The 24,032-nt window shown below is 41.8% G+C and overlaps 1 protein-coding gene across 2 annotated transcripts in view; it reads left to right on the forward strand.

The window, feature by feature from the left end:
* The first annotated feature begins 6,099 nt into the window (after positions 1–6,099).
* LOC115134021 (homeodomain-interacting protein kinase 3-like) overlaps positions 6,100–24,032 on the forward strand; it is a 49,479-nt gene continuing 31,546 nt past the window's right edge. For both annotated transcript variants that reach the window (XM_029667543.2, XM_029667546.2), the window contains exons 1-2: positions 6,100–6,287; positions 8,537–9,723. In XM_029667543.2, coding sequence (XP_029523403.1) covers positions 9,032–9,723 — 692 coding nt within the window. In that variant the 5' untranslated portion in view covers positions 6,100–6,287; positions 8,537–9,031. The remainder of the gene's footprint in view (positions 6,288–8,536; positions 9,724–24,032) is intronic.

The raw sequence follows: 24,032 nt of genomic DNA on the forward strand, positions 1-24,032 counted from the left end.
CCATGGTACATTGCACACTGTCATAATCATAAATAATGAAATTGTAGTCATCTGAGAACTTATTGAACATTTTGACTTAAACTCATAGAAAGATGAGCTCTGTTTCTCACAGTATCCAAAAGGCAATACAGACATTGGAACTGATGTTGAGAGTTTCTGAAGTTTGTCATTTTGGCCACAGTCGATGCCGTAAAACGCCATGTTCACCCGGTTCCACTTACCAAAGTCTTATTGTATTTCTGGTCTTAATTTAGTGAGGGTCATGCATAAGATTGGCAGTGTGGTTATGGTTGGGTTTAAAATCACATTAAGAGATTATAGAAATAGGCGGGGTTTATGACTGGTAACTAGTGACCATTTTCACCGGTTAGTGCTATCAGATCCTTGGGACGTCCCTACCCTAAACTTTTTTTTTTTTAACCAGGTAGGCCAGTTTAGAACAAAGTCTCATTTACAACTGCTACCTGGCCAAGATGACAAAGCAGTGACAAGTTACACATGGGATAAACAAATGTCAACACAAATCTATGTACAAAGTGTGCAAATGTAGGGAGGTGAGGCAAAATGATTACAATTAAGAATCAACACTGTGTGATGTGCAGATGTGAAAGTAGAGCTATTGGGGTGCAAGAGGATAAGTAATATGGGGATGAGAAAGTTGGATGTACAGTGATCGGTAAGCTGCTCTGACAGCTGATGCTTAAAGTTAGTGAAGAAGATATGTCTCCAGCTTCAGAGATTTTTGCAATTTGTTTCAATCATTGGCAGCAGAGAACTGGAAGGAAAGGCGGCCAATGTAAGTGTTGGCTTTGGGGATGACCAGCGCAATATACCTGCTGGAGCGCGTGCTACAGGTGGGTGTTGCTATGGTGACTAGTGAGCTGAGATAAGACAGGGCTTTACCTAGAAAATGATGACCTGTAGCCAATGGGTTTGGCGACGAATATGTAGTGAGGGCCAGCCAACGAGAGCATACAGGTTGGGGTGGTGGGTAGTATATGGGACTTTGGTGACAAAAAATAATAGTTTTACAAGGGTATGTTTGGCAGCATAAGTGAAGGACACTTTCTTGTGAAATAGGAAGCCGATTCTAGGTTTAATTTTGGATTGGAGATGCTTAATGTGCGTCTGGAAGGAGAGTTTACAGTCTAACCAGACACCTAGGGATTTGTAGTTGTCCAGAGTAGTGATGCTGGACGGGCAGGCAGGTGCGGGCAGTGATCGGTTGAAGAGCATGCATTTAGTTTTACTTGCATTTAAAAGCAGTTGGAGGCCACGGAAGGAGAGTTATATGGCATGGAAGCTCGTCTGGAGGTTACTTAACACAGTGTCCAAAGAAGGGCCAGAGGTATACAGAATGGTGTCGTATGTGTAGAGGTGGATCAGAGAATCACCAGCAGCAAGAGCGACATCATTGATGTATACAGAGAAGAGAGTCGGCCCGAGAATTGAACCCTGTGGCACTCCCATAGAGACTTCCAGAGGTACAGACAACAGGCCCTCCGATTTTACACACTGAACTCTATCAGAGAAGTAGTTGGTGAACCAGGCGAGGCAATCATTTGAGAAACTAAGGCTGTTGAGTCTGCCGAAAAGGATGTGGTGATTGACAGAATCGAAAGCCTTGGCTAGGTTGATGAATACGGCTGCACAGTAACGTCTCTTATCAATGGCGGTTATGATTTCGTTTAGGATCTTGAGTGTGGCTGAGGTGCACCCATGACCAGCTCTGAAACCAGATTGCATAGCGGAGAAGGTGCGGTGGGATTCGAAATGGTCGGTGATCTGTTTGTTAACTTGGCTTTCGAAGACCTTAGAAAGGCAGGGTAGGATAGATATAGGTCTGTAGCAGTCTGTAGCAGCAGATACGAAAGAGAGGTTGAACAGGCTAGTAATAGTGGTTGCAACAATTTCGGCATATCATTTTAGAAAGAGAGGGTCCATATTGTCTAGCCCGGCAGATTTGTAGGGGTCCAGATTTTGCAGCTCTTTCAGAACATCAGCTGTCTGGATTTGGGTGAAGGAGAAATGGGGAGGCTTGTGCGAGTTGCTGTATTTAGTGTAATGTGTGATGCTGTAATCACATATCAATAAAGCGATGTTCAGCACCCAGCATTAAGCACTTCAATCCTGAGAATATTTTTTGCTTTTACATTTATGTAAAATTTGCTTACTGCCCCAATAGGTCCACAGACAACGCAATCACACTGCACACTGCCCTAACCCATCTGTTTCAAGAGGAATACCTATGTAATAATGCTGTGCATCGATTACAGCTCAGCATTTAACACCATAGTACCCTCCAAACTTGTTATTAAGCTCGAGACCCTGGGTCTTGACCCGCCCTGTGCAACTGGGTCCTGGACTTTCTGACGGGCCGCCTCCAGGTGGTGAGGGTAGGAAACAACATCTCCACCACGCTGATCCTCAACACTGGGGCCCCACAAGGGTGCGTTCTCAGACCCCTCCTGTACTCCCTGTTCACCCATGACTGCGTGGCCATGCACGCCTCCAACTCAATCATCAAGTTTGCAGACGACACTAGAGTGGTAGGCTTGATTACCAACAACGACGAGGTGGCCTACAGGGAGGAGGTGAGGGCCCTCGGAGTGTGGTGTCAGGAAAATAACCTCACACTCAATGTAAACTAAACAAAGGATATGATTGTGGACTTCAGGAAACAGCAGAGGGAGCACCCCCCTATCCACATCGACGGGACAGTAGTGGAGAAGGTGGAAAGTTTTAAGTTCCTCGGCATACACATCACGGACAAACTGAAATGGTCCACCCACACAGACAGCATGGTGAAGAAGGCGCAACAGCGCCTCTTCAACCTCAGGAGGCTGAAGAAATTTGGCTTGTCACCAAAAACACTCACAAACTTTTACAGATGCACAATCGAGAGGATCCTTTTGGGCTATATCACCGCCTGGTACAGCAACTTCTCCGCCCACAACCGTAAGGCTCTCCAGAGGGTAGTGAGGTCTGCACAACGCATCACCAGGGGTAAACTACCTGCCCTCCAGGACACCTACACCACCCGATGTCACAGGAAGGCCAAAAAGATCATCAAGGAGAACAACCACCCGAGCCACTGCCTGCTCACCCCGCTATTGTCCAGAAGGCGAGGTCAGTACAGGTGCATCAAAGTTGGGACCGAGACTGAAAAACAGCTTCTATCTCAAGGCCATCAGACTGTTAAACAGCCATCACTAACATTGAGTGGCTGCTGCCAACATACTGACTCAAATCTCTAGCCACTTTAAAAATTTAAAATTGGATGCAATAAATGTATCACTAGTCACTTTAAACAATGCCACTTTATAAAATGTTTACATACCCTACATTACTCATCTCATATGTCAATACTGTATACCATCTACTCCATCTTGCCTATGCCGTTCGGCCATCGCTCTTCCATATATTCTTATTCATTCCTTTACACTTGTGTGTATAAGGTAGTTGTTGTGAAATTGTTAGATATTACTGCACGGTCGGAACTAGAAGCACAAGCATTTAATGTGAGTGTAGCATTTCGCTACACTCGCATTAACATCTGCCTGTATGTGTATGTGACCAATAAAATTGGATTTGATGTTGGTTGTCAAGCCTTTGCTGAATTTAATTCACTGCCTTTTTGTGACTTTGAAGGTGAGAATGGTAAAAAAATATATATTTAGAGGAATTAAATACTATGTATAAAACCAATACGTATATAAAACCTAAATATATATATACTGATTCTTTAATTATTTGTCCTTTGTTGGAGAATTTACTCTATTTTGTAAAATTTTTGTATTTTGTAAAAATAGAGTAAATTCTCCAACAAAGGACATATATATACAGTATATACAGTACAAAATACAACATTTTTACAAAATAGAGTAAATTCTTCAACCAACAAAGGACAAATAATTAAAGCTTAATGAATAGTTGCTTATTTGAATCAGTATATATATATTTAGGTTTTATATACGTATTTGTTTTATACATAGTATTTAATTCCTCTAAATATATATTTAAAATACAAAAGTGGCTATTTTGTAACCCCAGGCTTTTTTTTACCGTTAGGAAAGTGTTGATTCAAATAATGAAAGCTTAATGAATAGTTGCTTATTTGAATCAGATGTGTAGTGCTAGGGCAAAAACCAAAACGTGCACAAATTGCGGTCCCAAGTACGGAGTTTGGGAAACACTGCATTAGGGACTCTTGGAGCAATGGAAGCAAGGCTAGAGCACCATAGTATGAGTCATAAATACCATAAAACCTAGCTGCTTTACTCATCACATATGTATATACTGTATTCTACTCTGTTGTATTTTAGTCAATGCCACTCCGACATTGCTCGTACTAATATTTATATATATATTATTTCCATTCTTTTACTTTCAGATTTGTGGTAATTGTGAATTGTTAGATACTACTGCACTGTTAGAGCTAGGAACACAAGCATTTTGCTACACCCACAATAACATCTGCTACAAATGTGTATGTGACCAATACAATTTGATTTGATCAGATGAACACAGTTATTGTTTATTGCCAGTCGCATGCAGGTTTAGGCTGTCAATGCCCCGTCTAGTGTCTATCAATATTTATTTGTGAAAAGTATTTCTTGCTGTCCTTTGGAAGCATAAAGACAAGGTCCTTATGCTTCCAAAACCGTACCGCAAGTGATGCGTTTTAATGTTCAGACCTGATCGTTAACAATATACCCCGACAGAACAATATCCCCTACAGAAGACGCCTTCATCCAATGACTTATGCCTTGAAAACACCTACAGCGTTTTTGCGCAAATGATACGCAGCATCATCTGGATATGTGTGCAACAAAAGTTCAACTTTCACCTAACGCCTAGATCACACCGACATCGTCCCATTTTGGTACACCAGAAGTGCATTCATTTCCAATGGAATGCTGCATTTGCCTTGCAGCATTGGGGTGCAGAGGCAGTTTCAGTGCGTTCTGTGTGGTGCATATGCTGGATTTATCGAACTTCTCCATCAAATTGTATGCATAGACAGCTTGACATAAATAGTAGCAGATGGTGAATGTTTAACTGTTGTTGCACACATATGCTGCATACCATTTTGTGTAATGATGCTGTAGGTGTGATCAAGGCATCTGCTACCATTTCAGTCAAGCCATCTATGCATACAATGTGATAAATCCAATGTATGCACCACACAGAATGCACAGCAACTGCCTCTACAAAACAATGCTGCAAGGCAAATGCAGTGTTCCATCGGAAATTAATGTACTTCTGGTGTCCCAAAACGCAACTGCGCTGTCGGTGTATTCGAGACTTTATGTGTAATGTATTGTAACACCTTGATCACACCGATAGTGTCATGTGCAAAATAGTATGCAGCATCATCTGGATATGTGTGCAACAAATGTTCAACATTCACCTTCTGCTACTATTTCTGTCAAGCCATCTACACATACAGTTTGACGCATACGTTCGATAAATACAACGTTTGTACCACACAGAACGCAGTGCAACTGCCTCTGGCAATGCTGCAAGGCAAACGCAGCGTTTCATTGCAAAATAATGTAATTCTGGGGTACCAAAATGCCTTCCCTGTCGGTGTGACTGAAGCGTAATGAGAGTCATGATCAAAGGCTAGCTTGCAGGCAGCTCTTGATTTGAAAAAAAATGGTGTACATTTTAGAATTACCCAGAATATAAAATGAATTGTTATGGATAGAATGCAGAGTCCTTATCAATTGTGTCTAAAAACGGATTCTATTGATATTTTATGTGGTGGGGTCACCCCCATGACATTGAAAATACATTTGATAGAATTGCATTAATTGCATTAGAGTTCAATTAAGGATATTGGTGGTAAATTAAATTCATTTTGAAATTGGTACTATAATTGGATTGCTGTAACTGATCACATGAGGCTATGGAGAATGTCCACATTTGTACAAATCTGTCATAGTTTTTTGTTTTTATCTTTAATAAATGTTAATTGTTGTAGTTTAAATGTAGTTTTGATGTCAAGCACATTTCTCAAAAATCAGCTCATGGTGAGTCGATTTCTCTGCTCTTGTTCCATGACTCTCAAACATTCCACACGCAACAGGGGTGGGGAGGGACTCAGCAACAACGAGCAAAGTGCTGGAACAGTGCGGTCTCTGGAACAACTGGTCCCCACAAAGGTTAGAAATATGGGTTTCGTGGCCCTTGAAACGAAAACAAGAGCCATTTTTTTCCCGAAACTGGCAGTTGTTAACTACGCAGTGGACGAAGACTGGTTTCATTTAATGGTGTAATACGTGAGTTATTTGTAGTTTAACATGTGGGAGATGGTGGGTTTATCGAGATCCTCGTTGTCTAAGAGAACAAGATGGCAGCATTGCAGGCAAACCGAGCATGGTGTGGGTACTTGTTAACTCGTTAGCATGTTCAGAGAAGCCCTGGATTCTGTCATTTACTATTGTTTATAAAGGTATGTGCGCTACAATAATATCAAGCCCAACTTATATTTTTATGCATTTCGTCGGTAGTTAGATATCTAGCAAATAGTTCGTTTCACGTTAGCTAGCAAATATGTCAAGCTAGCTAACGTTAGCAAAAAGTTTGTTCGTCAGCCTGGGTTTACTTTTTGATTCGTCCTTTGGTTTGTAACTACATTTCGTTGATTTTTTTTGAGGGGGGGTTAGCTAATTATTACAGTCTCCATTCTCCTACCCATACTGTACATAGTTTAGTTAGCGAGTGAATTTTTAATTCAGATACCAATCTTGGCTGTTTAGCAAACGTTAGCTAGCTAATGTTACAACTTTAACTTACTAGCTACAACTTGAATTTACAAGCTAACTGGTTAGCCAACGTTCATGTTTAATAGCTAGCTACATTTTGTGGACTAGCCACATACCAAATATACTGTGACAGTACTGCACACGATCAGTGAGGGGGGGGCGTTTAATCCCATGTCCTCCCTATAGCTATACCATTGCTGACAAGTTAACATTAAACGCTTAGCTAGCTAACTCGGTCATATAGCTAGATAAAATATTCGCTGCATAATATACATACTAGTGGATTTCTGCCTTAACACTACTAGTTTAGTTACTTCCTTGAAGCCACGTAGTCAGGTGTTTTATCAATCACCCATACACCTCAGTCTACTCTGCAACTCACCCATTTGTTGATGATTTACACGTGGCCTTTTATAGCAGGCAGCCTTCTAATCCAGAAATGGTGAGGAGGAGTGTAATTCAATACTGGGCTAGGGTCTCCTACCATTGCTGGGGTGTGGTGTAGGGACAGCAGGCATTGCAGCTGGCTCTGTTTTGGTACTTAGTGTGGTAGCTACTAAGTGTCTGACAAGCATATGAAAATAATGATAAAGAAAGGGGGAACCCCGGAGTGTGAACCATTTTTTAATGGGGGTTTTGTTTTGCACAGTTCCTTTTGGTAGGATGACATGCTTTAGTTAAATGTGTTATACAACTAGCCATGTTTTATATTTTGTTTTCAATATTACTTCAATTAGGAACTGAAGTAATGTAGATCCTTTTGATACAGAAGACACCCATTAGCCTGTCTGAACTTGGCATATTTGTACCCTAAGGTGTAACTAGTTTGTCTGGCTGATGTGACTCACAGCGAGGGAGTTGTAAGTGCAGTACTTGCACAGAAGTGTGCTCCTGAATGTGGTAATTTTTGTTTGATTCTATCAATGTTTTTTTTTTTCCTTGGGGTTGAGACCTCCAGGCATTTGGATTTGAAAATCCAGTTATATTGGCTGGGGCTTTGTGGTTTTCCATGTGGGCGTTTGAGTGGGAAAGACACAAGATAAACAATCAGTAAAAAACCATCCCTTCATTATTGGTGCATCGTGCCTATATCAAAATAGCCTTTCCATACATGCCAGGAGGACTTTGAGTTAGGTGTTAGTAACTCTAGTTGTAACTAGTGCCATGTCAGCATAAAACCTTCCCATACTTTGAAGCAAACACTAACTATAATCAGCAGCACAGCTAAACCTGTCATATTTCCCAACTTTGCTGGTACTCCAACAGAGACTATAGAGGCAAGCTTACATTTGAAACAGTTTATGCTGAATGCTTATCTTTTGACGTGCAAGCTTATGGTCTGTCTCTGTTTGCCTGTGGTCTATAGTGTCACAGTTTGCTGGTTGAATAAAACTGCTCTTATCTGCTGTAGTTACCTTTTTGCTTTCTCTGCCTTTCCTGCCTGAGTGACAGGCAGCATAGCTCGCCCACAGAGTTATGCGATCCCCCTCATTACGTTTAGTTTTGAGTTTTTTGCTGAATGCCCCAGTATAGCTTGCTATTGAACAAATAGCATGCCTGCCTTTCCCCCAATTTCTATCTGATCTAACTGAAATGTTTGAGTGCATCCTCATTAACATGCTTTGTTATTCTTCTCAATACAACTTCCACCAATCACCCACAACAACAACGTGTCTGGCTAAATTGCGTTTAACTCCCTAAAGATGAATTTACAGAAATGAAGTAGTTCAAGTAAACTAATCATTCCCCTTTCTCTCTTACAGGTATGACCTCACACGTTTTGGTCTACCCACCACACGTTTATCAAACCCAAACAAGTGCCTTTTGCAGTGTGAAGAAACCCACAGTTGAACTCAATCGCTGTGTTTTTCATAGGAGGACCCTGCAGACCTATATAATTGGAGTAAACCTTGGCATTGCTAAGCCTACCAATATCCTCCTTTCAATTAAGACGAAAGTGTCTTGTAGACTCCAGAGTGGGCAGGACTTATCTTTGCAGGCAGCTACATCCCTGAAAGAAGTACACAGAGTTGCTCCAAAAAACGACACCCCCCTGTCAAGGCAAGGGTCCAGAGAAGCTGAGGCTGCAGGGAGACAGCAGTGTAGGTGCAGTCACCCTGGGTTTCGGGGACTGTGGCTAGAGAAGCAGCAGTGAACAAGGTGAAGGAGGTAGTTCAAACCTCCACTGTGCTCTAATTGGACAGCTTCCTGCGATGTGGGCTGAACTGTAAGGGTGAGTGGAGAACAGTGGGAAAGCCATGCAGATAGTGGAGGACATTTCCATGATACCTGCCATGTTGCAAACTAATGTAGGGAACAAGAACACCATGGGGGGAGTGTCCCCCAAACAGAATGTTGGTGGGACTGGGGCTCGTAATGCGACAGGGGATGGGGACTACCAGTTGGTGCAGCACGAGGTCTTGTGCTCCATGAAGAACACTTATGAGGTGCTGGAGTTCCTAGGTCGTGGCACCTTCGGACAGGTGGTGAAGTGTTGGAAGCGAGGCACAGGGGAGGTTGTGGCTATCAAGATCTTGAAGAACCACCCATCGTATGCAAGGCAGGGCCAGATTGAGGTGGGCATCCTTGCCCGTCTGAGTGGGGAGAACGCTGATGAGCACAACCTGGTGCGGGCATTCGAGTGCTTCCAGCACCGCAGCCACACTTGCCTGGTGTTTGAAATGCTGGAGCAAAACCTCTATGACTTTCTCAAGCAGAACAAGTTCAGCCCGCTGCCATTGAAGGTGATCAGACCGGTCTTACAGCAGGTGGCCACTGCGCTGAAGAAGCTCAAGAGCATGGGCCTGATCCACGCTGACCTGAAGCCGGAGAACATTATGCTGGTGGACCCGGTGCGACAGCCTTACCGGGTGAAAGTGATCGACTTTGGCTCGGCCAGCCACGTGTCCAAAGCCGTGTGCTCCACGTATCTGCAGTCACGCTACTACAGGTAGGTCGGGCCTGCCCCTTCACTAATAGGGTCTTGTTCATGCCTTTATCTTGCTAGAAACACATTTTAAAAGTTAACAGAATTCAGGACAACCCCAGTAAGGCTACTAAGTAAGCACTAACCAGTTTGAGATACAGGGGCAGCATTTCACAAGGGTTAGCATCTTTTCCAGAGCTTTAAGGTATTTAGGCTATTATGTTATGTAATGTGAACAAATGGCCCTGTAATAATCTACAGGTTTTTGAGGGAGCTTGACAGCATGCAAACACTTCTTCTGCACTGCCTCTGTTAACCATCAGTCACACCCAAATGAGCCTGGATTACGTAACCTGCTGAAGGAACAGAAATGGTTACGTGCACAAGAATGCCTTATGTCTTGCATGTTTCTGGAAGAGACAAATGGAACATTCTCAGGAAGTATAAGCCTTTTGGTCACTACCCTATGTGTACACAGGCATAAGCTTCCACTTGAACAATTATGTGAAATGTTTAACCAGTGTTGCATAACATACAGTCGTGAGTGACCGCTTCCGTCTTATGGTGTGGAGCTTCTCAGAAACTGTCCTGGTCTGAGGTGCTTACAAGACCAGTTTCCTCTCATGCAGGGCTCTACGCTGACCTTTTTTTACAAGGAGCACATGTGCGCCTGAGTTAAAAAATGTAGGTGCACAAAGTAATTTAGGAGCAAATATTTTAGATATTAAGGATACTTTCTAGGCACACTGGTGCTCCTAAATTACATTTACAGGTGGCACAGTAAAGTATTTAGGAACAAATGCAAGTAAAATGGTTGCACTACACAGCCCTGGCAGCCGAGGCTGCATGTAGCCAGAGAGGTCAGTCAGGCGGGGGCATGAATGTTGCGTGTAAATGTGCATTTAGAGACCGGAAATCAGGTGTTCGGACATTCCTCTGTTTAGTGTACAGCACATGGCACCCAGAAGTGTTTTTAGAACTCTGTATGCTTCATGGTATTGGGAACAACATCCACGTGTCTTTAAAAATATATTATTTATTTATTTATTTCACCTTTATTTAACCAGGTAGGCAAGTTGAGAACAAGTTCTCATTTACAATTGCGACCTGGCCAAGATAAAGCAAAGCAGTTCGACACATACAACGACACAGAGTTACACATGGAGTAAAACAAACATACAGTCAATAATACAGTATAAACAAGTCCATATACGATGTGAGCAAATTAGGTGAGATAAGGGCCATGGTGGCAAAGTAAATACAATATAGCAAGTAAAACACTGGAATGGTAGATTTGCAGTGGAAGAATGTGCAAAGTAGAAATAAAAATAATGGGGTGCAAAGGGGCAAAATAAATCAAATAAATACACTAGGGAAAGAGGTAGTTGTTTGGGCTAAATTATAGGTGGGCTATGTACAGGTGCAGTAATCTGTGAGCTGCTCTGACAGTTGGTGCTTAAAGCTAGTGAGGGAGATAAGTGTTTCCAGTTTCAGAGATGTTTGTAGTTCGTTCCAGTCATTGGCAGCAGAGAACTGGAAGGAGATGCGGCCAAAGAAAGAATTGGTTTTGGGGGTGACCAGAGAGATATACCTGCTGGAGCGCGTGCTACAGGTGGGTGATGCTATGGTGACAAAATATAATAATTTATAATATAATTTATCAATCCTACAAGCAATACAAAAATCTTATTATTGTGGGAGATTATAACAGTTTTAAATACCTCAATGGACCGTAAAGGAAATCTAACTTTCACTTAAGGAAATCACGAATGTCATGGATATACAGTTTAAGTCGGAAGTTTACATACACTTAGGTTGGAGTCATTAAAACACGTTTTTCAAACACTCCACAAATTTCTTGTTAACAAACTATAGTTTTGTGAAGTTGGTTAAGACATCTACTTTGTGCATGACACAAGTACTTTTTTCCAGCAATTGTTTACAGACAGATTATTTCACTCGTAATTAACTGTATCACAATTCTAGTGGGTCAGAAGTTTACATACACTAAGTTGGCTGTGCTTTTAAACAGCTTGGAAAATTCCATAAAATGATGTCATGGCTTTAGAAGCTTCTGATAGGTTAATTGACATAATTTGAGTCAATTGGAGGTGTGCCTGTGGATGTATTTCAAGGCCTACCTTCAAACTCATTGCCTGTTTGCTTGACATCATGGGAAAATCAAAAGAAATCAGCCAAGACCTCAGGAAAAAATTGTAGACCTCCACAAGTCAATTTCCAAACGCCTGAAGATATCACCTTCATCTGTACAAACAGTAGTACGCAAGTATAAACACCATTGGACCACACAGCCGTCATACCACTCAAGAAGGAGACGTGTTCTGTCTCCTAGAGATGAATATACTTTGGTGCAAAAAGTGCTGATCAACAGCAAAGAACCTTGTGAAGATGCAACTTTTGGCCACGACTGTATATATTGAAGCAACATGTCAAGACATCAGACAGGAAGTTAAAGCTTTTTCGCAAATGGGTCTTCCAAAGTTGTGGCAAAATGGCTTAAGGACAACAAAGTCAAGGGATTGGAGTGGCCATCACAAAGCCCTGACCTCAAGCCTATAGAAAATTTGTAAGCAGAACTGAAAAAGCGTGTGAGCAAGGAGGCCTACAAACCTGACTCAGTTACACCAGCTCTGTCAGGAGAAATGGGCCAAAATTCACCCAACTTATTGGGGGAAGCTTGTGGAAGGCTATCCAAAACATTTGACCCAAGTTAAACAATTTAAAGGCAATGCTACCAAATACTAATTGGGTGTATGTAAACTTCTGACCCATCTGGGAATGTGATGAAAGAAATAAAAGCTGAAATGAATAATTCTCTCTACTATTATTCTGACATTTCACATTCTTAAAATAAAGTGGTGATCCTAAGATAATTTTTACTCGGATTAAATGTCAGGAATTGTGAAACTGTGTTTAAATGGATTCGGCCAACACGGAACCCAAACTGTCTCGCGTGCACCATGCATACATTTATTTTGTCCCACTACACCAAACTTGATCACGACTCGCAGGTTAAAATATCAATAGCTAGTACTTGCTAGCTAATTTGTCCTATTTAGCTAGCTTGCTGTTGCTAGTTAATTTGTCCTGGGATATAAACGGTAGGTTGTTATTTTATCTGAAATGCACAAGGTGCTCTACTGCGACAATTAATCCACACACAAAACGGTCAACCGAATCGTTTCTAGTAATTTCTCCTCTTTCCAGGCGCTTTCTTCTTTGGACTTATATGGTGATTGGAATCTAAACTTTAATAGTATTACTACACCGACCGGCAACACAGTTCGTCATTCAATCACCCACGTGGGTATAACCAATGAGGAGATGGCCCGTGCTTCTATAAACCAATGAAGAGATGGGAGAGGCAGAACTTGCATCGCAATCTACGTCAGAAATAGGAATTACTTCAATTTTAGCTCTTGTCAACGCAGACGCTCAATAATTGAATAACACAGATTACTCAATGTATTTTGCAATGCTCGCGCACACAATGCTGAGCGGTGTGGTCAGCCTTTAAGGTATATGTAAACTTCCGACTTCAACTGTATTGGAACTAGTTGCGGCTTAAATATATTATATATGGAGGCTTAAATATCCTGACCTAGTGAGATATACATGGCAGAGGCTCAATCAAGCTTGTCGTCTTGGCTACTTTTAAGTAATTCTCGCCGTCACCAAATGTTCATGGGGGACAGAATGCGGTCGGCCCATCAAATAACAACATTACTGTTACAGAATTTCCACATGGGCAGGATATTGGAAACTTAATCGAGCCTATTGGATGACGACTTGTTTTTAACAAGGACAGAAGACTTTATAACTGACTTTTTCCAGCATAATATACAGTGCACTCAGAAAGTATGCAGATCCCTTTTTCCACATTTTGTTACATTACAGCCTTATTCTAAAATGTTTTAAATTCCCCCCCAAATCAATATACACACACTACCCCATATGACAAAGCAAGCACAGAAATATCACATTTACAAAAGTATTCAGACCCTTTGCTCAGTACTTTTTTGAAGCACCTTTGGCAGCAATTACGGCCTTGAGTCTTCTTGGGTATGATGCTACTATCTTGGCAGACCTGTATTTGGGGAGCTATTCCCATTCTTCTATGCAGATCCTCTCAAGCTCTGTCAGGTTGGATGGGGAGCGTAGCTGCACAGCTATTTTCAGGTCTGTCCAGAGTAGAGGTCGACCGATTTAATCGGAATGGCCAATTAATTAGGGCCGATTTCAAGTTTTCATAACAATCGGAAATCGGTATTTATGGACGACGATTTTTAATTTAATTAAATTTTTTACATTTATTTTAAATTTATTTAAAATTGATTTAAAAACATATATATTTAAAAAAAAATTTTTTTACTTAACTAGGCAAGTCAGTTAACTTCTTGACGCACCCATCCCTTTAGCGGGATCATTTTCATCAACACCCGCTGAATTGCAGCACGCCAAATTCAAATTAAATTACAAAAAATATTAGATTTTCATGAAATCACAAGTGCAATATAACAAAACACAGCTTAGCTTGTTGTTAATCAACCTAGCGTGTCAGATTTCAATACAGCTTTTCAGCGAAAGCATACCAAGCGTTTTTATGTTTACTCTCTCAGTAAAACAAAATATTACAAACACTAGCAGCCAAGTAGATTGGTCACGAAAGTCAGAAAAGCAATAGATTTAAATCGCTTACCTTTGATCTTCGGATGTTTGCACTCACGAGACTCACAGTTACACAATAAATGTTCCTTTTTGTTCCATAAAGATTATTTTTATATCCAAAATACATCCATTTTTTTGGCACGTTATGTTCAGTAATCCACAGGTTCGCGCGGTCATGACATTGCAGACGAAAATTCCAAATAGTATCCGTAATGTCCACGGAAACATGTCAAGCGTTTATTTATAATCAATCCTCAGGTTGTTTTTAAAATATATAATCGATAATATATCAACCGGGACTGTCGCTTTTTCAATAGGAGAGGGAGAGACAATGGCTGCCCCACTCTGCGCAAGCAAAACTCTGCGAACACCCAGCTATCCACTGACGCAATGCTATCTTTCTTTCTCGCTCATTTTTCAAAATAAAAGCCTGAAACTATGTCTAAAGACTGACACCTTGAGGAAGCCATAGGAAAAGGAATATGGTTGATATCCCTTTAAATGGAGGCAAGGCATCCAATGGAACAGAGCTTTCAGGAAAAACAGCACTTCCTGGTTTGACTTTCCTCGGCCTAGGAACAGTGGGTTAACTGCCTTGTTCAGGAGCAGAACGACAGATTTTTACCTTCTCAGCTCTGGGATTCAATCTCGCAACCTTACGGTTAACTAGTCCAACGCTCTAACCACCTGCCTCTCATTGCACTCCACGAGGAGCCTGCCTGTTACGCGAATGCAGTTGAAGCCAAGGTAAGTTGCTAGCTAGCATTAAACTTATCTTATAAAAAATTATCAATCATAATCACTAGTTAACTGCACATGGTTTATGATATTACTAGTTTATCTAGCGTGTCCTGCGTTGCATATAATCGATGCAACGCTGGGGGATGATTTAACAAAAGCGCATTTGAGAATAAAGCACAATTGAAGCACGACTGTACCTAACCATAAACACCAATGCCTTTCTTAAAATCAATACACAGAAGTATATATTTTTAAACCTGCATATTTAGTTAAAAGAAATCCAGGTTAGCAGGCAATTTTAACTAGGTGAAATTGTCACTTCTCTTGCGTTCATTTACATTTACATTTAAGTCATTTAGCAGACGCTCTTATCCAGAGCGACTTACAAATTGGTGCGTTCACCTTAAGACATCCAGTGGAACAGCCACTTTACAATAGTGCATCTAAATCTTTTAAGGGGGGTGAGAAGGATTACTTTATCCTATCCTAGGTATTCCTGAAAGAGGTGGGGTTTCAGGTGTCTCCGGAAGGTGGTGATTGACTCCGCTGTCCTGGCGTCGTGAGGGGCCAGAGCAGCGAACAGTTTTGACTGGGCTGAGCGGGAACTGTACTTCCTCAGTGGTAGGGAGGCGAGCAGGCCAGAGGTGGATGAACGCAGTGCCCTTGTTTGGGTGTAGTACCTCCAGGCTCTGATCAGGCCCTGAGGTGCCGTTCCCCTCACAGCTCCGTAGGCAAGCACCATGGTCTTGTAGCGGATGCGAGCTTCAACTGGAAGCCAGTGGAGAGAGCGGAGGAGCGGGGTGACGTGAGAGAACTTGGGAAGGTTGAACACCAGACGGGCTGCGGCGTTCTGGATGAGTTGTAGGGGTTTAATGGCACAGGCAGGGAGCCCAGCCAACAGCGAGTTGCAGTAATCCAGACGGGAGATGACAAGTGCCTGGATTAGGACCTGCGCTGCTTCCTGTGTGAGGCAGGGTCGTACTCTGCGGATGTTGTAGAGCATGAACCTACAAGAACGGGCCACCGCCTTGATGTTAGTTGAGAACGACAGGGTGTTGTCCAGGATCACGCCAAGGTTCTTAGCGCTCTGGGAGGAGGACACAATGGAGTTGTCAACCGTGATGGCGAGATCATGGAATGGGCAGTCCTTCCCCGGGAGGAAGAGCAGCTCCGTCTTGCCGAGATTCAGCTTGAGGTGGTGATCCGTCATCCACACTGATATGTCTGCCAGACATGCAGAGATGCGATTCGCCACCTGGTCATCAGAAGGGGGAAAGGAGAAGATTAATTGTGTGTCGTTTGACGCAGAGTCGGGGTATATGTAACAGTTCGGGCAGCCTGGCTCATTGCGAACTAATTTGCCAGAATTTTGCGTAATTATGACATGACATTTGAAGGTTGCGCAATGTAACAAGAATATTTAGACTTAGAGATGCCGCCCGCTAGATAAAATACTGAACGGTTTCGTATTTCACTGAAAGAATAAACGTTTTGTTTTCGAAATGATAGTTTCCGGATTCGACCATATTAATGACCAAAGGCTCGTACTTCTGTGTGTTGTTATGTTAAAATGAAGTCTATGATTTGATATTTGATAGAGCAGTCTGACTGAGCGATGGTAGGCAGCAGCATGATCGTAAGCATTCATTCAAACAGCACTTTTGTGCATTTTGCCAGCAGCTCTTTGCAAGCATAGCGCTGTTTATGACTTCAAGCCTATCAGCCTGATGGCAGGTGTAACCGATGTGAAATGGCTAGCTAGTTAGCGGGGTGCGCGCTAATTGCGTTTCACTCGCTCTGAGATTTGGAGTAGTTATTCCCCTTGCTCTGCAAGGGCCGCGGCTTTTGTGGAGCGATGGGTAATGCTGCTTCGAGTGTGGCTGTTGTTGATGTGTTCCTGGTTCGAGCACAGGGAGGAGCGAGGAGAGGGACGGAAGCTATACTGTTACACTGGCAATACTACACCTGCATTGCTTGCTGTTTGGGGTTTTAGGCTGGGTTTCTGTACAGCACTTTGAGATATCAGCTGATGTACGAAAGGCTATATAAATACATTTGATTTGAATACTAAAGTGCCTATTAGAACATTCAATCGACAAAGGTTAATGAAATACAAATGGTATAGAGAGAAATAGTCCTATAAATACTATATTAACTACAACCTAAAACCTCTTACCTGGGAATATTGAAGTCTCATGTTAAAAGGAACCACCAACTTTCATATGTTCTCATGTTCTGAGCAAGGAACTCAAACTTGAGCATTTTTACATGGCACATATTGCACTTTTACTTCCCCAACACTTTGTTGTTGCATTATTTAAACCAAATTGAACATGTTTCATTATTTATTTGAGGCTAAATTGATTTTATTGAGGTACTATATTAAGTTAAAATAAGTGTTCATTCAGTATTGTTGTAATTGTCATTATTACAAATAAATTTGTAAAAATCGGCAGATTAATTTCCTGCGACTCCAAACCAGTATCCGGGAGCGTAATCACAGCCTCAAGCTCATTACCATAACGCAACGTTTCCTATTCATAAAAATCGCAAATGAAATGAAATAAATATATTGAAACACAAGCTTAGCCTTTTGTTAACAACACTCATCTCAGATTTTCAAAATATGCTTTAACCAAAGCTACACAAGCATTTGTGTAAGAGTATTGATAGCCTAGCATAGCATTAAGCCTATCATTCAGCAGGCAACATTTTCACAAAAACAAGAAAAGCATTCAAATAAAATCATTTACCTTTGAAGAACTTCGGATGTTTTCAATGACGAGAGACTCAGTTAGATAGCAAATGTTCATTTTTTCCCAAAATATTATTTGTGTAAGAGAAATAGATCTGTTTTGTTCATCACGTTTGGCTAAGAAAAAAAACGAAAATTCAGTCAACACAAACGCCAAACTTTTTCCCAAATTAGCTCCATAATATCGACAAACATGGCAAACGTTGTTTAGAATCAATCCTCAAGGTGTTTTTCACAATTCTATTAGATGAAAAATCATTCCTGGCAGTCGTTTTCTCATCAGAGGCAAACGGAAAAATACTCCAGCTGGAGATTACGCAATAATTGCGACGGAGGACACCAAGCGACCACCTGGTAGATGTAGTCTCTTATGGTCAATCTTCCAATGATATGCCTACAAATACGTCACAATGCTGCAGACACCTTGGGGAAAACGTGGAAAAGGTAAGCTGACTCCTAGCTCCTCCACAGCCATATAAGGAGTCATTGCCATGAGGCGGTTTCAAAAAATTTGGCACTTCCTGATTGTATTTTTATCTGTTTTGCACTCACAGACAATATCTTTGCAGTTTTGGAGACGTCAAGAGTGTTTTCTTTCCAAAGCTGTCAATTATATGCATAGTCGAGCATCTTTTTGTGACAAAATATCGGGAACGTTTTTCATCCACAAATTAAAATAGCGCCCCCTAGTTATAAAAGGTTAACCTGTCTGGGAACGGAACCCCGTTCCGCTAGCGGAACCCCTCGCCAACAGCCAATGAAATTGCAGGGCGCCAAATTCAATCAACAGAAATCTCATAAATCAAATTTCTCAAACACACGAGTATTAGGCACCATTTTTAAAGATACAATTCTCGTTAATCCAGCCACAGTGTCTGATTTCAGCGAAAGCTCCACAAACGATTGTTAGGTCACCACCAAGTCACAGAAAAACACAGCCATTTTTCCAGCCAAAGAGAGGAGTCTCAAAAAGCAGAAATATTGATAGAATTCATCACTAACCTTTGATAATCTTCATCAGATGACACTCATAGGACTTCATGTTACACAAAACATGTATGTTTTGTTCGATAAAGTGAATATTTATATACAAAAATAAAATTTTACATTTGCGTTATGTTCAGTAGTTCCAAAACATGCAGTGATTTTTGCAGAGAGCCACATCAATTCACAGAAATACTCATAATAAACATTGATAATAGATACAACTATTAAACTTCTCCTTAACTTCTTGCGTCGAGCCATCCCGGATCCGGGATCGTGACTACAGCCTCAAGGCCATTACCATAACGCAACGTTAACTATTTATGAAAATCGCAAATTAAATGAAATCAATATGCTAGCTCTCAAGCTTAGCCTTTTGTTAACAACACTGTCATCTCAGATTTTCAAAAATATGCTTCTCAACCATAGCAAAACAAGCATTTGTGTAACAGTATTGATAGCATTCGCAGGCTAGCGTAGCATTTAGCGTTAGCATTCAGCAGGCAACATTTTCACAAAAACCAGAAAAACATTCAAATAAAATCATTTACCTTTGAAGAACTTCGGGTGTTTTCAATGAGGAGACTCTCAGTTAGATAGCAAATGTTCAGTTTTTCCTGAAAGATTATTTGTGCAGGCGAAATCGCTCCGTTTTCTGCATCATGTTTGGCTACCAAAAAAAAACGAAAATTCAGTCATCATAACGCCAAACTTTTTTCCAAATTAACTCTATAATATTGACTGAAACATGGTAAACGTTGTTTAGAATCAATCCTCAAGGTGTTTTTCACATATCTCTTCATGATATATCGTTCGTGGAAGTCTCCTCTCTCCTCTCAATCACTGGATGACTGCGTGCAGCTTGTAGATTACGCAGCAATTTCAACAAAGGACACCGGGCGGACACCTGGTAAATGTAGTCTCTTACGGAAAAAGAAAAACGTGCAGTAATCTGCGTACGGCGCTCAGACACACAAACAAGCCATGTAGATACCCGCCATGTTGTGGAGTCAACAGAACTCAGAAATAGCATTATAAATATTCACTTTGATGATCTTCATCAGAATGTACTCCCAGGAATCCCAGTTCTACAATAAATGTTTGTTTTGTTCGATAAAGTCCATAATTTATGTCCAAATACCTCCTTTTTGTTCTCGCGTTTAGTACACAAATCCAAACTCAGGAGGCGCGGGCAAGTCCAGGCGAAAGTTCAGATGTAAAGTCATATTGCAGTTCGTAGAAACATGTCAAACGAAGTATAGAATCAATCTTTAGGATGTTTTTATCAAATCTTCAATAATGTTTCAACCGGACAGTTCCTTTGTCTGTAGAAATGCAATGGAATGCAGCTAACTCTCATCGGAGCGAGCAAGACTGAGCTCATGGCACTCTGCCAGACACCTGACTCAATCAGCTCGCAATCCCCCCTCCTTCACAGTAGAAGTATCAAACAAGGTTCTATTGACTGTTGACATCTATTGGAAGCTTTAGGAAGTGCATATGACCCCATAGACACTATATTTGATAGGCAATGACTTGAAAAACTACAAACCTCAGATTTCCCACTTCCTGGTTGGATTTTTCTCAGGTTTTTGCCTGCCATATGAGTTCTGTTATACTCCGACATCATTCAGTTTTAGAAACTTTAGAGTGTTTTCTATCCAAATCTGCTAATTATATGCCTATTCTAGCTTTTAGGCCTGAGGAGCAGGCAGTTTACTCTGGGCACCTTTTTATCCAAGCTACTCAATACTGTCCCCCAGTCCCAAAGAAGTTGAGGCAGGCAAACTTAAATCAGTTTTACCAAATTTTTACCAGCATGTCACATGTGCAACCAGGGGGGGAAAAAAAATCCTAGACCACCTTTACTCCACACACACTGATTAATACAAAGCTCTCCCCCGCCCTCCATTTGGCAAATCTGAACTTAATTCAATTTTCCTGATTCCTGCTTACAAGCAAAAACTAAAGCAGGACGTACCAGTGACTCGCTCAATAAGGAAGTGGTCAGATGACATGGATGCTACACTACAGCACTGTTTTGTTAGCACAGACTGAAATATGTTCCGGGATTCATCCAATGGTATTGAGGAATACACCACCTCAGTCATCGGCTTCATCAATAAGTGCATCGATGACGTCGTCCCCACAGTGACACTACGTACATATCCCAACCAGAAGCCATGGATTACAGGCAACATCTGCATCGAGCTAAAGGCTAGAACTGCCGCTTTCAAGGAGCGGGAGACTAATCCTGCCGCTTATAAGGAATCCCGTTTGCCCTCAGATGAACCATCAAACAAGCAAAGCGTCAATACAGGATTAAGATTTCATCCTACTACACCGGATGTGACAGGGCTTGAAAACTATTACGGACTACAAAGGGAAACCCAGACGCGAGCCTACCAGATGAGCTAAATGTCTTTTATGCTCGCTTCGAGGCAAGCACCAGCTGTTCTGGATGACTGTGTGATAACGCTCTTGGTAGCTGATGTGAGCAAGACCTTTAACCTTTTGTGACTAGGGGGCAGTATTTTCATTTTTGGAAAAAATAACGTTCCCGTAGTAAACGGGATATTTTCTTAGGACAAGATGCTAGAATATGCATATAATTGACAGCTTAGGATATAAAACACTTAAAGTTTCCAAAACTGTAAAAATATTGTCTCAGTATAACAGAACTGATATTGCAGCCTGAGAAAAATCCAATCCGGAAGGGACTCATGTTTTGAATGCCCTGCGTTCCGATGCGTCCCTATTGAGCAGTGAATGGGCTATCAACCAGATTACTTTTTCTCCGTATTCCCCAAGGTGTCTACAGCATTGTGACGTAGTTTTACGCATTTATGTTGAAGAATACCCGTACTACATTGCGCAAGTGGTCACCTGATGGCTCTCAGAGTGATTCTCCTGTAAAATAGAGAGGTAGCCATTATTCCAATCGGTCCTACTGAAAAACCAATTGTCCCGGTGGATATATTATCTAATAGTTATTAATTATTAATTTATTAATTAAATTATTAATTATTATTAATTATTATCTAATTATCTATTTAATATTTGAAAAACACCTTGAGGATTGATTATAAACAACGTTTGCCATGTTTCTGTCGGTATTATGGAGCTTATTTGGAATATTTTTCTGCGTTTTCGTGACTGCAATTTCCGGGCGATTTCTCAGCCAAACGTGAAGAACAAACGGAGCTATTTCGCCCAAAAAAATATTATTTTGGAAAAAAGGAACATTGGCTATCTATCTGAGAGTCTCGTGAGTGAAAACATCCGAAGCTCATCAAAGGTAAACAATTTAATTGGATTGCTTTTCTGATTTCCGTGACCAAGTTACCTGCTGCTAGCTGGACAAAATGCTATGCTAGGCTATCGATAAACTTACACATATGCTTGTCTAGGTTTGGCTCTAAAGCATATTTTGAAAATCTGAGATGACAGGGTGATTAACAAAAGGCTAATTTTATTTTTTACATTTTTTTTAAAGCTAAGCTGTGTCTCAATATATTTTACTTGTGATTTTCATGAATATGAATATTTTCTAGGAATATTTATGTCTGTTGCGTTATGCTAATTAGTGTCAGTTGACGATTACGCTCCCGGACCCGGGATGGGGAGTCACTAGAGGTTAAACAGGTCGACATTCACAAAGCCGCTAGGCCAGACGGATTACCAGGATGTGTACTCAAAGCATGTGCGCACCAACTGGGAAGTGTCTTCACTGACATTTTCAACTTCTCCCTGACCAAGTCTGTAATACCTACATGTTTCAAGCAGACCATCATAGTCCCTGTGCCCAAGGAAGCGAAGGTAACCTGCCTAAATGATTACCGCCCCGTGGCACTCATGTCGGTAGCCATGAAGTGCTTTGAAAGGCTGGTCATGGCTCACATCAACAGCATCCTCCCGGACACCCTAGACCCACTCCAATTTGTGTACCGCCCCAACAGATCCACAGATGACGCAATCTCAATGGTACTCCACACTGCCCTTTCCCACCTGGACAAAAGGAACACCTATGTGAGAATGCTATTCATTGACTACAGCTCAGCATTCAACACCATAGTGCCCTCAAAGCTTATCAGTAAGCCAAGGACCCTGGCACTAAACTCCTCCCTCTGCAACTGGATCCTGGACTTCCTGACGGGCTGCCCCCAGCTGGTAAGGGTAGGCAACAACACATCTGCCACACTGATCCTCAACACTGGGGCCCCTCAGGGGTGTGTACTTAGTCCCCTCCTGTATTCCCTGTTCACCCACGACTGCGTGGCCAAACACGACTCCAACGCCACCATTAAGTTTGCTGACGACACAACAGTGGTAGGCCTGATCACCGGCAATGATGAGATGGCCTATAGGGAGGTCAGAGACCTGGCAGTGTGGTGCCAGGACAACAACCTCTCCCTCAATGTGAGCAAGACAAAAGAGCTGATCGTGGACTGCAGGAATAGGTGGGCCGAACAGGCCCCTCATCGATTGGGTTGTAGTGGAGCAGGTTGAGAGCTTCAGGTTCCTTGGCATCCACATCACCAACGAACTATCATGGTCCGAACATACCAAGGCGGTTGTGAAGAGAGGGTGACAAAACCTTTTCCCTCTCAGGAGACTGAAAAGATTTGGCATGGCCCCCCAGATCCTCAAAAGGTTCTACGGCTGCACCCTTAAGAGCATCCTGACCGGTTGCATTACAGTCTTGTATGGCAACTGCTCGGCATCTGACTGTAAGACTGTACAGAGGGTAGTGCAAACGGCCCAGTACATCACTGGGGCCAAGCTTCCTGCCATCCAGAACCTATATACTAGGTGGTGTCAGAGGAAGGCCCATAATATTGTCAGAGACTCCAGTCACGCGAGTTATTGACTGTTTTCTCTTCTACCACACCACAAGCGGTACTGGAGTGCCAAGTCTATGACCAAAAGGCTCCTCAACAGCTTCTACCCCCAAGCCATTAGACTGCTAAAAATGGCCACCGGACAATTTACATTGACCCCCCCCTCCTCTTGTACATTTGTACACTGCTGCTTCTCACTGTTTGCTTGTTACCTATGCATAGTCACTTCGCCCCCACCTACATGTACAGTTTACCTCAAATAACACTGACTCGTTACCAATACCCCTTGTATAAAGCCTCGTTATTCTTATTGTGTTACTTTT

Source organism: Oncorhynchus nerka, linkage group LG9a, assembly GCF_034236695.1.
Source record: "Oncorhynchus nerka isolate Pitt River linkage group LG9a, Oner_Uvic_2.0, whole genome shotgun sequence".
Lineage (NCBI taxonomy): Eukaryota > Metazoa > Chordata > Actinopteri > Salmoniformes > Salmonidae > Oncorhynchus > Oncorhynchus nerka.